Consider the following 13,895-nt stretch of genomic DNA (forward strand, 5'->3'; position numbering starts at 1 on the left):
GTAGTACCCAATTCCACAGAGATTAAACGAAATTAAGATGTTCTTCCCAGAGGAAATCGATGGGATTGGTCGCCACATTGAAAACAACCTACCCACCACAGGCAATCATGCCTTACCACCAGGCATATCCCAAGATGAGCAGAATTGAAGCTCATCACTCTAGGCCCCCTCCTGCAATGATGAGGTCATACCAGCCTCGATCCTGAAGAAAATCACAAGACTCTCCTTCACACTATCAACGCCTCACTCATGCAAGGCATCGCCCCATACGCATTGAAAAATGGCCAGACCCATACTGAAGAAGCAGCCCACACTCATCCTGGATGACATAACAAACTACCAGCCCATCACCCATCCACCCTTCATTGGTTAGTTCGAGAGACTAACATTTAAGCTACACAAAAAGATCGTCCAGCACAACCTACTTAAATACCAGTCTGACCAAAATGCATCATGGATACGGCTAATATCCAGGTCCTCCGCAAGTCGCTCCTCGTGTACAAAGTTGGCTTGCGCCTCCTGATTCTCATCAACCACAATGCGCTAATCCAGACTGTCCTACTTCATGGGATTCGATGCCAGTCCTTTATTGATCAGATAGGATTTAAACCACCAGACCTGAGCTCATTCAGATGGGCGCCTGCAGATCCTAATAACGCCAATGACCTGCATGGACCGACAGAACACCATCCTCTCCCCCTGTCATCTTCAACCTCCAAATGGATCCACTGCCCAATTTTCAGTAGTACCTCCTCAATCCACTATCGGCTCCTCAGCATCTTTCAGTGCAGGTCAATTTTAAGGCCAGCTGGGAAAGACTAAAAGGCCCATGATCTACTGGGCAAAAGTCTAACCAAGTAGTGTCCTGCTATTAACCCAGGCAAATGCTGATCCAGTCATGGCCATGTACAAGATAACATTTTTTGAACGTTGACCAAAAGACTAACTTCTTGAAGGAATTGGGGAATCAAATGTAGTTCCTCTTGACATTATGGCAAATTGAAGATGCTGTGTAGACCTTTCCAACCAGGGTATGTGTCTGGAAGTTGAGGCTCTTAGCAAAGAAGCACCGAGCTCTTGCCAGAAGTTCTGGAAGAACTTTTGCTTTCTTTTCGATGGCACACAGCTTTTTGATGCATCCATAGATGAAACCTGATCAAGAAAGTCTGCTCTCTTAGACGTCTCTGTTCACTAAACCCCCTACCCACACTTTGTTGTCCCAGAGTTGGTCATATCTGGCCCTCTGGGACTAAAGCAAAACAGGAGCGGTGAGAGCATATACAATCCTCTTCCTCACTGCCCCGTAAAAAATAGACTATGAAGGAGTTTTTTTCATCCACAGTGGCTGCGAACTTGGTGTGGCTTCCTTCATAACCTGGTAGTATATTTCCAGAGACCCCTGAATGCTATTTGTGGTAACTGGTGGTTTCAGTGTCCCTCTTCATCTCACACTATCCCACATAACTGAGTCTCTTTGGCAATAAACCAAACCAAGCCGCCTACTCTCAATCAGTGGATGGGTGTAACAAATCTAGGGAAGTGGACCCATCAGAACAAGGCTCTCTAGAGCCTGTTTGCACCAACCCCTCTGACCGGGTGGACAAGCAGTCCCTTTGGTGCAGCGCCTGTCCCCCACTCTCGTGTTGTATGGCACTGCTGTGGGTACAAACTGGCTTCTCTGAAACCAGCTTCATCCCTCCCATTAAAGTACATTAGAGGGGGAGGAACAGTTAAAAGAAGCTTGCAAAGGAATACATTTTTGGTCTCTCCTCCTAACCTCTGTCCTCCAACAATGAAGATAAGGATCCAATCTAGACAAACCCATGTCGGTTACATCACTCTTGATCAAGAGGTACAGTGGCATTGGCCTTCAGAAGTGTAAGCTTGCAAAAGGTGGGGGTCCTAAACTCCTCCAAGCTGCAAGTTGAACGCTCAGCATTAACCCTACCAACAAGCACACAAACATTGCACCTAGCCTGCTTGCATGTAGGACCTTAGTTTACATTCATATTTCATTATACAGTTATATTAGGCTGTCTAATACTATGTTATAGATTAGCAATGAATACAATGGTCTGTAGTCTAGAGGACTCTAAATCAATCTATTGAACAAGGCCACAATTGCTCATGGGGCCTTTATCTAAACAGAGTGGCTACTCCCAACAGTTCCCTATGCCAGATTGCACATGAGGACTACACACACAGTTTGGCCAATTGGATGGGACCAAGACACGGATTGTAGTTCCGAAGAGGGTCAAGAGAAAATTTGCTTGGCGGTTGCAGGAACTTAACTGGAGTATGGACTACATTTTCAAAGGAGGATTCCAAGTTTCCATTGAGATCCTCGTCCTACTGCTGAAATGGTCTAGGAGCTGCAAGATGATTGTATTGGGCCCATAGGTCGTCCCAGAAGAAATGGTTTTGGATCTTCTGTACCTACCACCACAGAAAGGCAAACTACTTCCTCTAGTAAAGGATTTACTGACTCAATAGAACAGGCTACTTACAATCCATCTTCATCCTTCTCTGCCCATGTCCTTAGCAGCCTAATTCCTGACTAATTCAAATTTAACAATGTAGCCGTATTGCTGATAAGATGGCTGAGAGAGAAAGACTACTAGAAGTCAATTTAGTAGTAAGTGGACTTTTTGCCACTGGTGTCAATCGGGGATATTACTCAAAATCATATTAAACAATGTTGGATTTTTAATATCAGATTTGAGTCAATCTGGAAATGAACTGGGTATGAGTAGAACCTTCATCTAATGCCTGAGCGCAAATCTTTCAGAGGGTGTAGTAGATTTCTAATGGTCCCGTAATCAAAAAACACTTCAATGGATTAAAAAGGCTCAATCCATAAGAAAGGCAGTATTACCGATCCTGGGATCCGAATGTAGTTCAAACAGCCTTGGTTCATAAACACATTTAAATCATGGCTTTAATGAATATCAAATGTTACCATGAGTATCTTGTTTAAAATTGGTGATCTTCAGGCATTCTGCTCAAAGGCTCTGTTCTTGGTTTTTCCAAAGGCGGTTCTCTGCATGCATCTTACAGTCTTTGCATAAGTGGTGAGGAAATTAACCAAACTGTTTTTATCTAAATCGGACTTTCAAGGGGATTGGGTCCTCAGACGTATTCCATATCTATGACCGTAATCACCACAGCTGTGCTGCTTTGGAAAGTTTTCGGCTTCGGCGTCCATACGCTGTCCTCGAGGGCCTCCGTCAAGCCAACATTACCGGATGTTATAAGTAGGACGCACGGCGCCTGTAGCCTCAGTTCAGTTTTTTCCACGAACGTGTTCTCTTCAGAGATCACGGCGCGCCTCGGTTCTACTGAATCCTGTTCTTTCGGTTCTTCGAACCTGTTTGTTTGTGTATTAACATGATGTCTTCGGCTTCTTCCACCCCACGGTCGGCTTTTAAGAAGTGTCTGGTTTGCGGGTCCAAGATATCGTTGACGAACACGCATGACGCTTGCCTTGGGGAGGACCACGATACGGATGACTGTGTCGACTGCCAGTCGATTACATCGAAGGCCTTGTGGGAGCGTAAGAAGAAGCTGTCGGTGGGTAAGGTGGCCAAGCCCCGGAAGTTGCGATCCACTGGACTTTCGACGGACAATTCGAGGGGCGACTCTCCGCATCGTCGTCATGAGTCCGGCGGGTCTCGGTCCAGGAGACGGTCTCGCCATTCCTCTGCCTCTTTGAGGCACTCGCAGAAGCGCCGTCACATGTCGCCTTCCCCGTCTCATCCGAGGACTCCGCCCGTCGGCGGGTTGCTTGGCCCAACAAGCATTCCACTCCTAAGGAATGGCATTCGTTCCGGTAGGAGATGATGGCGATTTTTCAGTTGCAGGGCTCTGTTCTGTCCGCGCCATCGAAAGACGCTGGCCGTGAGCGTGCTAGAGACGCCACTCGTGCGCCTTCGGGCTCGAGTAGTCATCGCGACCACCGGGCGGCTTCGAGGTCCCGGTCGGACAAGGCTGGTCGCTCTAGGCATGCCCGTTCCAGGTCCCGGTCCTCAACGCCCTCGAGACCGTCGGAGCCTGTGAAGTCTTTGGCGCCGAGGTCGTCGAGGGACTCTCTCGAGGCTCCGCCTCTGAGGAAGCCATCAGTGCCCAGGCTGTCGAAGGACACGCTCGGGACTTCGCCCTCAAGGACTGTGTCGACATCATCGAAGTTGTCAGCACCACTCTCAACGCCGATTCCGTCGATGCCTTTCGAGGCTGCCTTGTCGGAGGTACCCCGTGGCATGGTGGAACCCCCCTGAAAGGCTCTGGCCAAGGCAAAAAATGTCTTTGTTCCTTTTTCTGTGCCCTCCTTCCAACCTCTGGATTATATATTTAAAAAGGGGATGAGGGGGTCTGAGGAAGGTATGGTGCCTGAGGAGGTGCCTGATGAGATTTTGTCTGGTCATAGCCAGATTGAAGACCTGCGTCAGTCGCTGCACGATGCCAGTGATCTGGACACCTCTCCGGAGGTGGAGTTCTGTAGGCCTGAGCCTGGCACCCATGCTGAGTCCTCGTACCTGCGCCTTATGTCGAGGGTCACGGAATACTTGGGGTGGTCTGCGCCACATGTGGATTTTCTGCAGGATGACTTGACGGACATCCTCGACCAAGATCCTCCAATTGACCAGGTTCTGCCTTTCCATATGGCTTTGCAAAGAAGGGTGGCGGCGGCTTGGACTGCCCCGGAGTGTCTCCCGACAGTAAGCAAATCTTTGCTGCGAAAATACCGCCCAGCCAGTGGCGACCCCTGTTGCTTGACCACGCACCCCACTCCGGAGAGTTTGGTGCAGGCGGCTACGGCCCCAGCAAAGCAGGTGTCGTACCCTACCATCCCTCCTTATAGGGACGACAAGCGTTTTGATGGCTGGACGAAGAAAGTGTTTTCTTCAGGGGGTATGGCTTTACAGGCAGCCAACTCTGTGTGTGCCTTGTCACGTTTCACGCACACTCTGTGGAACTGTATTTCATTGGCGGCTGAACATATTCCCGAAGGGGAGGAACGGGATGGTTTTCTTGCTATTGTACAGGATGACAAGGATGCTATGTGTGAGTCCGTTCAATCGGGTCTGGACATGGCGGATTGTGTCAGCCGGTCCATGGCAGCGAGCACCGTAATACGCAGGTTTGCATGGTTGCGGAAGTCAAGGTTTGCTCCTGATGTGCAAGCCCGGCTCCTCAACATGCCCTTTGAAGGTGAACATCTTTTTGGCAGCAAGGCTGACGAGAGCCTGGAGAGGTTGCAGACCTCAAAAGCTGCAGTGAAGTCATTGAGCGCTGCAGTTCGCCAACCTCTGCCCTTTTGTCCTAGGGGACAGCAGTAGAGGGGAGATTCCTTTCGATATTACTCATCCTTTAATAAATCGAGAGGAGCTGCAAGTCAAAGGGCCCACCGTAGGAGTGCCAGAGGTGGAAAACCGGGTACTCTAGGTGCCAAGGCCGCTCGGGCAGTTGCCTCTTTGCCCTCAGGCACTGCCGCAGCCACTTCAGCTCAGTCATGAGGCCATGTCCCATGGTTCGCCGGTTGGGGCAATGCTGGCGAAGCAGCTTGTAGAGTGGCGTGCCATTACTTCAGATGTGTGGGTTCTGGAGATCATAGCCCACGGCTACTGTCTTCCTTTACGGCAGAGGCCTCACGACAATCCACCAGGGAATCTCTCTTTGAAGTGTCCGGATCCGCTCCTTGCGCAGGAAATTCAGTCCCTGCTGAAGAAAGGCGCCATAGAACTGGTGCCTGTAGCGGAGAGGAACAAGGGATGGTATTCCCCTTATTTTTTTATTTCAAAGAAAGACGGGGGTTTGAGACCTATCATGGACTTGCGCAGTTTGAACAAGCTCCTCAGGAAGGACAAGTTCAAGATGATTACTCTTTCTCAAGTCCTCCAGGCCCTTCAACCTCAGGACTGGTGGGTGTCTCTCGACCTCAAGGCCGCTTACACTCGTGCCGATCCATCCCAAGCACAAGAAGTACCTGAGGTTTGCGGTTGGAGACTCGCACTTTCAGTTTCGGGTCCTGCCGTTCAGATTGACCTCCGCCCCCAGGGTCTTCACCAAACTCATGGTGGTGGTGGTGGCAGCGTATCTCAGGAAAGGGGGGGGGGGGATTTGCGTCTACCCCTACCTGGACGATTGGTTGATCAGTGCGCGCTCTCCCGAGCAAGTCCTGTATCATCTGTCCGTCACCTGCCACTCCCTTCACAAGCTGGGCTTCTCCCTCAACTTAAAGAAGTCCCATTTGGCGCCAACCCAGTGGCTCCAGTACATCGGAGCAGTGCTCAACACATCCCTGGGGCAGTGTTTTCCTCCCCAGGTGAGGGCTCATCACATTCAGCAGATGGTGCACAAGTTTACACACGCCCAGAGTCTCCCGGCGTTCGAGTTCTTGAGGTTGCTCGGCGTCATGGCATCCTGCATTCTTCTGGTGCCAGAGGCCAGGTTGTGGATGAGATCTCTGCAATGGGCCCTCAAGATGCAGTGGTCACAGTCCTCCGGCAGGATGTCTGACCCCGTTCAGGTGCTGCCCTCGGTCGCCCGGGACCTTCTGTGTTGGGCCTTCAAAGGCAATCTGATGAAGGGGGGCTCCATTTTGGCTACCCTGGCCGGAGGTAATGATGGTGACGGACGCATCCCTCACGGGATGGAGAGCGCATGCCAACGAGTTGACAGTCGGCGGTCGTTGGTCTCCGTCGGAGTCCAGACTCCATATCAATCTGTTGGAGCTGAAGGCCGTCAGGCTTGCCCTGAAGGCTTTTCTGCCGACTGTGCGAGGGAAGAATGTCCCGATTCTGACGGACAACACAGTGGCCATGCACTACCTCAACAAAAAGGGGAAAGACAGGGTCAGTTCCTCTGTGTAGGGAGGCGATGCAGCTCTGGTTCTGGGCCATCCAACAGGAAGTTTCGATCTCGGCGGTTCATCTGGCCGGAGAAAACGAAACGGCGGACGCTCTGAGCAGGAAGAACGCGATCTCTCACGAGTGGGAGCTGGCTCAGGAGATTCTCCTGGAGATCTTCGCCCTTTGGGGGACCCCTCAAGTGGATCTCTTCGTCTCCAGTGTCAACCGGAAGTGCAAAAGGTTCTGCTCACGGGAATTTCCTCCAAAGGAGCCTTAGGAGACCCGTTCGTGGTGGAGTGGTCCTTCCCACTGCTGTACGCGTTTCCTCCAGTCCCCGTCATCCCGCAAGTGCTGCGGAGGTTACAGAGGTTCGGTTCCCGGATGATCCTCATTGTTCCAGCTTGTGCCCGGAGGACGTGGTACCCGGACCTTCTGGACCTGTCCATCTGCCCTCCACGTCGTCTTCCCTACCGAGACGATCTACTCTCACGGAAGGGGGGGGGGGTCAGGTTCTCCAGCCAGAGGTCAGATCCCTCAACCTTTACGCTTGGCTTCTGAAAGGTTGAGGTATAAAGATTGGGACCTCCCTGAAGACATGATGGAGGTGTTGCTTACGGCCAGACGGCCGGCAACGAAGTCCCTGTACCGTTGCCGTTGGAGAAAGTTCTGCGAATGGCGCAGGGTTAAGAATGTGGATCCTTTTTCATGTGACATTCCTGTTGTTCTGTCTTTTTTGCTATCGTTGGCACACAGGGGCCTGCAAGTGGGTACTGTTAAAGGTTACCTGAGGGCGCTGTCTATATTTAAGCGCTCGTCTGAGGAGTGTTCCTATTTCAAAATTCCTTTAATTTCTCAGTTACTCAAAGGACTCACTAATGTGTTTCCACCGTCACCTTTCCAGGTGCCTGGTTGGGATTTGAACCTTGTTCTGAAATTCCTTATGCGTGCTCCGTTTGAGCCTTTACATTCTTGTCCTTTGAGGCTGTTAACAATTAAAACTGTGTTTTTAGTTGCGGTCACTTCTGCTCGCAGGGTGAGTGAGTTGTAGGCACTTTCAGTTAAGCCACCCTTCACTGTGTTTCATAAGGACAGGGTTGTCCTTAGAGTTTGTCCTTCCTTTCTTCCGAATGTGGTGTCAGAATTTCATTTAAGCCAGAAGGTTATTCTTCCGGCATTTTATCCTCCTCCACATCCTGGTAAGGAAGAGGAGAGACTCCATAGGTTGGATCCTAGGAGAGCTTTAAGTTTCTACATTTCACGCATGTCCCGGGTCAGAGTGGATGAGCAGCTCTTTATTGGTTACGCTGGAATGCGTTTGGGACACGCTGTTACTAAGCAGACTTTGTCTAGGTGGATTAGCTTGGCAATTTCTGAATGTTACCGCCTGGCGGGTAATTACCCTCCGGTAGGCTTACGGGCCCATTCTTCTAGGGGTATGGCTGCCTCTACTGCCCTGCAGAGGGGTGTTCCTATTCATAACATCTGTGAAGCAGCCACATGGGCTTCGGTCCATACTTTTGTACGACAATACCCCCTAGTTTCTATCCATGGGCAGGATCTGGCTTTTGGCAAGGCGGTCCTTTACTCTGCAATTTGATTGGGCATTCTAAATTTCTATACTCTAAATTCTTTTTCGTTGGTCCTGCTTTGGTAGTCTGTCATAGATATGGAATACGTCGGCGGACCCAATCCCCTTGAAGAACAAGTTTCTCTTACCTGGTAATGTTCTTTCGATGGGATGGTCAGACGACTTATTCCATATCGCTCCCTCCCTACCTGCCCCGCTACAGAATTTCTTATGCGATTGCAGATTCCGCAAGGCTTTCTGTGGTCATACTGGCAGTGGTTTGGTGCCGCACGTTCTGGGCGGAAAAAACGACAACTGACGCTACGGGCGTCGTGCGTCCTACTTATAACATCCGGTGACGTCGGCTCGACAGAGGCCCTCGAGGACAGCGGATCGACTCAGGACGCAGATGCCGAAAATGTTCCCAAGCAGCACAGCTGTGGTGATTACTGTCATAGATATGGAATACGTCGTCGGACCATCCCATCAAAAGAACATTACCAGGTAAGAGAGTAACTTGTTCTTCTATAATTAACACCTGCAGGGCTCTAAAAATTGTCTAGAATAGAATTGTAGATCTTATAAACACCTCTTGATCACCTATGGGGACTGCTCCCCATGAAGGCAGCTAAATTTTCAATTGCATGCTGGATTCTTTCATGCATTCCTGAAACGCTCACCTGATAAGAGGACCAAGGTGGATTCAGTTTCTTACCAACATCGTGTATAATAAAAAGCAATCTTTAAAGTAACATGGTCCATGCTTTTTCCGATAAGCGGAGTGCTTTTCAGCTCTAGAATGTGTTCCCACTGTCCATATTCCCAATTAAAGGTTGCTATAGAATCTCCCATATGTATGGAGGAAAGGACACAGGATGTGGAAGTACGTTTGTTGCTCAACATAGTGACTACTGTACTCCTATTCCTTTCCCCTTTTCAAAAAAGGACTATGAACTGAGAGTACAGTAGTCACTACCTTAAGTAAATTTTACTTTACTCTTGGTGTTTCACCCAGCTGGACAAAATACAGCCAAAGCCAACATTGCCAGATTGTATCTTTTTTTCCAAAGCATAAACTACCTGTTCTTGAGACAACATGCACAATTGTTCAGATCTAATGCAACATCTGTAGCTTTCCAAAGGCTGTTTGTTAGGAAGAATTCTCTGTAAAGGCTAATTTCCCAAACCTAGTGAGTCCCCCAGGAACTTTGCTGGATTTTTGGGGGTTATTTTTTTCTCCTGCTAAGAGGACAACTCTTTTCCTCCCACTCTTAGACATGATTTGAGGTGTTCCTTTGTATGTGTTTTATGGGCTATGGGGTCCTTTACCCCATAGGGCTTCATGTGTTTTTGGTATATGGGTTACACAGCACCCTCCGTGCCTTAACCCAGGGGTGTCGTAGCGATCCCCCAACATAGACTCCATACCCTGGGACTGACTACTGTCTCCCAGGGCATGTAAAATCACCATTGGCTTTACTAGTATCAAATTGTGAACAGAACCAGTACAAACCATCCTATTGTGGACTATAATAGTGACTGTGTGTTGAATTTACTTACCTCGTTGTGCTAGTGTAATTTACAAGTGTGTTTTAAATAAATAATTATATACTTTTACACCAAAGCTCTGGTCAGTGTTTGCTTGTGCTACTGTATCTCTGTACCTATTGTGTATACTCTATATACTGCCTAACTCATCTTGAGAGAAGTCTGACGGCTCAGCCACCGCTACCAGGTAAATCTGGGTGGTACAGACTGCTACCAATTGGGTTTACTGCCAACCACCTGTAGTCCTAAATCTTTTGCAGTGGTCCCTAAGGGAACTGCACAGGTTTCTGCCTAATACTGTTGTCCATCACTGATACCCATAAGATAGTGTTGCTCCCCATGCGTTTTTGGAAGCACTATTCCCAGAATGTTTATTCTGCAAGGGATGTTATTTGTGCCTAAAACTCAGTAGCATATCTCCAGTACTTTGTTTCCCTTTAATGTATCTCATTAAGTTGGAAAGGAGGGTGTGTTTCTGGACAAGAGTAACACATAACCTTCTTTGTGACCGGATGCTCTTACTCCATTGCTCTGCCTCCTTCACAAAATCCACCCAGCCATCCTATCGAGCAAATGCCTGAGTCATTACATTACTGCAGACTTCTAGTGAGGATTATATCCCTGATGGGGGCTACCTGGAAGTGAGGAGGAGGGTGGCGGGGGGGGGGTGGGGCGGGTGGAGAGCATCATGGGGCGTTTGTACTGTATATTCCCAAGTTAAACTCTATAGCTGAAGAGAGCAGCATTTTGTAGTTTTTCTTGTTGGTCTGCTACAAGAGAAGATTTCCCAACACGTTTTAAAGACAGAAAAGGTACAAACGGGGTATCTGGATCCCCTTTTATTTTAGATTATGGCACCAGAAAACAGAATTTCCAGGGCATAGTGGCAACCTGAAGATTGTTTTAACAATTATCGCTGTCTAGCTTTCTGTAGTGCATTATTTTTTAGCTGGTAGCTTATTTTTGCAAATACTACAATGTGAACTAAGGGTGCGGCTTGCACGTCAAAGTCTAAACATAAACAAAAACATCCAAATACTGTTAAAATTGTATATCTGTTTTAATATAATGTTTTTTTCACAGTGGTGAAAATGTTGAAGATGCATTCCTTGAGGCTGCCAAGAAAATATATCAGAATATTCAAGATGGAAGTCTGGACCTGAATGCTGCAGAGTCTGGTGTGCAACACAAACCGTCTGCTCCGCAGGGTGGACGACTAACCAGTGAGCCGCAGCCCCAGAGGGAAGGCTGTGGTTGCTAGTGACCTTAAATGTGTGGTTCTGTTCTGACCTTTGCAACCTCTGTTGAAGCAGTACTTTTAACTGCTTCATGGTCTTATGTACATCTTACTGGGTTTAGGTGGAAAAACCCACAAAAACTCTGCTGAGACAACAGCTTAACACAGTACTAAACAATAGATGTATTCAGGTTATCAAAGGCAAGTAGAGTAATAAAAGAATCGCCTGCATGGTAAATCTCTAGAAATTAATTTCTTGTATTAGTGCTACATCACTCATCTGTGATTTATTAAGAAAAAGAGCACTGATGCTTGACTTTTTGTGTACACAGTTTAGGGCAGCCCTGAAAGATTCACAATTTAATGTCTATAGCTTTCCTGCTCTCATCTTGTTCTCCCCCAATACCTGCCTGTAACAATGTGTCACAAAGTGTCAATTCTGTCATAGTAGACCAATGCATTTTTTTTGCTGTGACTTTAATTCTAATGGTTTCTGAGAGGTGTTGCAACTTGGTGAACTTGCTTTGTTTTGGCAGGGGTACATATTATGCATTTGTTTCTGTCTTAACCATGCACAGGGGGAAAATTTACTTTTTTCTTGTGCTCAATAGCTTTACCTTGTACTTCCGCCATTTTATCCTTTACGTTTATTAACCGTAAGTAAATATGTATAAAATTTGAAGGAACTGAGCTAACATTTAAATACATTTTGTGTATATGATTTTAATGAAGAAAATAAATTGATTGCTGGCATTGGCATATAAGAATATCAGTTTGTACAGTATAACTTGTATGTGGCCATGCGTTCCCCTTGTGCACTAGGTCTAACTGCAGTGTACAAAGTAATATTGGTTTTCTTTCCAAACTAATTGTTTCTGCTCCAATGTCTGTTTCATCTTTGCACTTTGGTATGTTCTAAGCTGTTGATAAAAACTGTCTTCTGCATTCAGCAGTCTGCTAACATGCTTCTTTTTATGCTTCTTTTGTAAATGTCTGGCTATATTGGGTTGCATGTCCTGCCTTATATTGTATAGAAATTAAGGCTGGGCTTGATATTTACTTCATGGTTTTATACCTAACCGTTCAGTGGACATCGGCTTGACTGCACCATGAGAGCAGTACGCCTGCTGTTTAGGGATTTTTAAAAATATTTTGTGCATTTTTAACACTACAGTGGAATAGTTATTTAAAATGTATGCGCCTCCTTATTTAAAGCTTCTAGTATTCTCACTCATGCTGTATTGATTCATCTGGCATAAGTGTTTTAAGGTAAAATACCTTTTTTGACCGAGTTCGAAGCGTTGTCTTAGCATAGGCAGGGGTTGAATTACAGTGACATTCAATGCTATTTTTTGTTTGAATGTTCGGAGCATATGGTGCGTGAAATTTAATGACTAAATAATAAAATCAAGATCACTTGCTTTTAGAAAATTGGCCACAGTGTATCAAGTGTTTTATTTATGACCAAGATTTTTCAGGCCGCAATGGAGTGAAAGGGTTAGTAGTCATGTGCATGCTCCATTGAAAAATGTAGGCATGCTTGGTATTTGTCTCTTTAGAATCAAACTGCAGTGTTAAAAATCAATACTTTTAAATCCCCCATATAACAACTTAGACACTAACACACCCACTTCTTAGAAAGAAGTGGTACCCAGAGTATTGTACAGTACATGTTGAACGCCAAAACTGGAACACGCACATAGGGTTTGGTTTACTTGTGCAGTCCCTTGTTATGTCGGATTAATTTTTTTTCTTTGTTTTAAAAATGGCATTCTTTTAAGTAGACTGATATATACGTAAGCTTAATTCTGCACAGTATATACAGTAGAAACACTGCAGGTTTGCACAGGGACCATGACCTGCAGATATAGTACATGTGGGTAGAGAACGGGCACAATCCAATGTGACTACATTTGGGCTTACTTCATTTGGATGGAATACCCTAATTTCCTTTTCTGTAGGTTGTGTTTATATCTGTGACATAATGTTTGGACTGCTGTACTTTTCATTTGATGTAACAATGCTATTAATTTGAATATTTGTAAATAAAGTATGTGTATCTAGATAATTCATAATACGTTGCTTTATTTGAGTCTTTAAAAGACCAGATAGTATGTGGGTATGCAGCAAAGAAACCTGTTCCTTTTGCCAGCTTCTAACCATCTGGATATGATCAAGGCATTAACATTTCCAGCCGCAGACACAGAATTATGTCACGACTTAATGTGTTCTAGATTCAAGTGCTTTGCTTACTTCTATCACGTTGAGTCTAAAAGCTTGACAAAGCCTCAAGTGTGTATTGAAGGGAGAGTATCCCTAAAAAGAGTTTAATGGTATTGCCTGGAAACCCGTGATACTCTGCTCCATTTTCAGATTTCTTTTTCCATATTGAGATTGTTGTCGGTGTAACTGATTGGTCATGTACGTGTAGGTTGTTACTTTTTTTTTTATAGACATGAAGGTTGTGCAGCTATTTTCCCTTTGGCAGAATGTGCTGGCTGCAGTACTTGATTGCATTTCCACCTATGGTCCAGAAAGACATGGGCAAAGTTGAGAAAATGAGTGTGTGAATCTGCACATTCCTTGCTTGTTTGAAGGTAATCTTCAGCACATTATACATTTCCAGCATTTGGTCTTTAATTGAGTCACATAATTTAAATCCTTTCCATCAGGCTGGGAGTCCTTGGTGCTAGTA

The 13,895-nt window shown here is 46.4% G+C and overlaps 1 protein-coding gene across 2 annotated transcripts in view; it reads left to right on the plus strand.

The window, feature by feature from the left end:
• RAB14 (RAB14, member RAS oncogene family) overlaps positions 1–13,275 on the plus strand; it is a 423,502-nt gene extending 410,227 nt beyond the window's left edge. For both annotated transcript variants that reach the window (XM_069609520.1, XM_069609521.1), the window contains one exon: positions 11,047–13,275. In XM_069609520.1, coding sequence (XP_069465621.1) covers positions 11,047–11,224 — 178 coding nt within the window. In that variant the 3' untranslated portion in view covers positions 11,225–13,275. The remainder of the gene's footprint in view (positions 1–11,046) is intronic.
• Positions 13,276–13,895: the final 620 nt, after the last annotated feature.

The sequence above is a fragment of the Ambystoma mexicanum genome, chromosome 8 (genome assembly GCF_040938575.1).
Source record: "Ambystoma mexicanum isolate Mex_15411 chromosome 8, UKY_AmexF1_1, whole genome shotgun sequence".
NCBI classification, from domain to species: Eukaryota; Metazoa; Chordata; class Amphibia; order Caudata; family Ambystomatidae; genus Ambystoma; species Ambystoma mexicanum.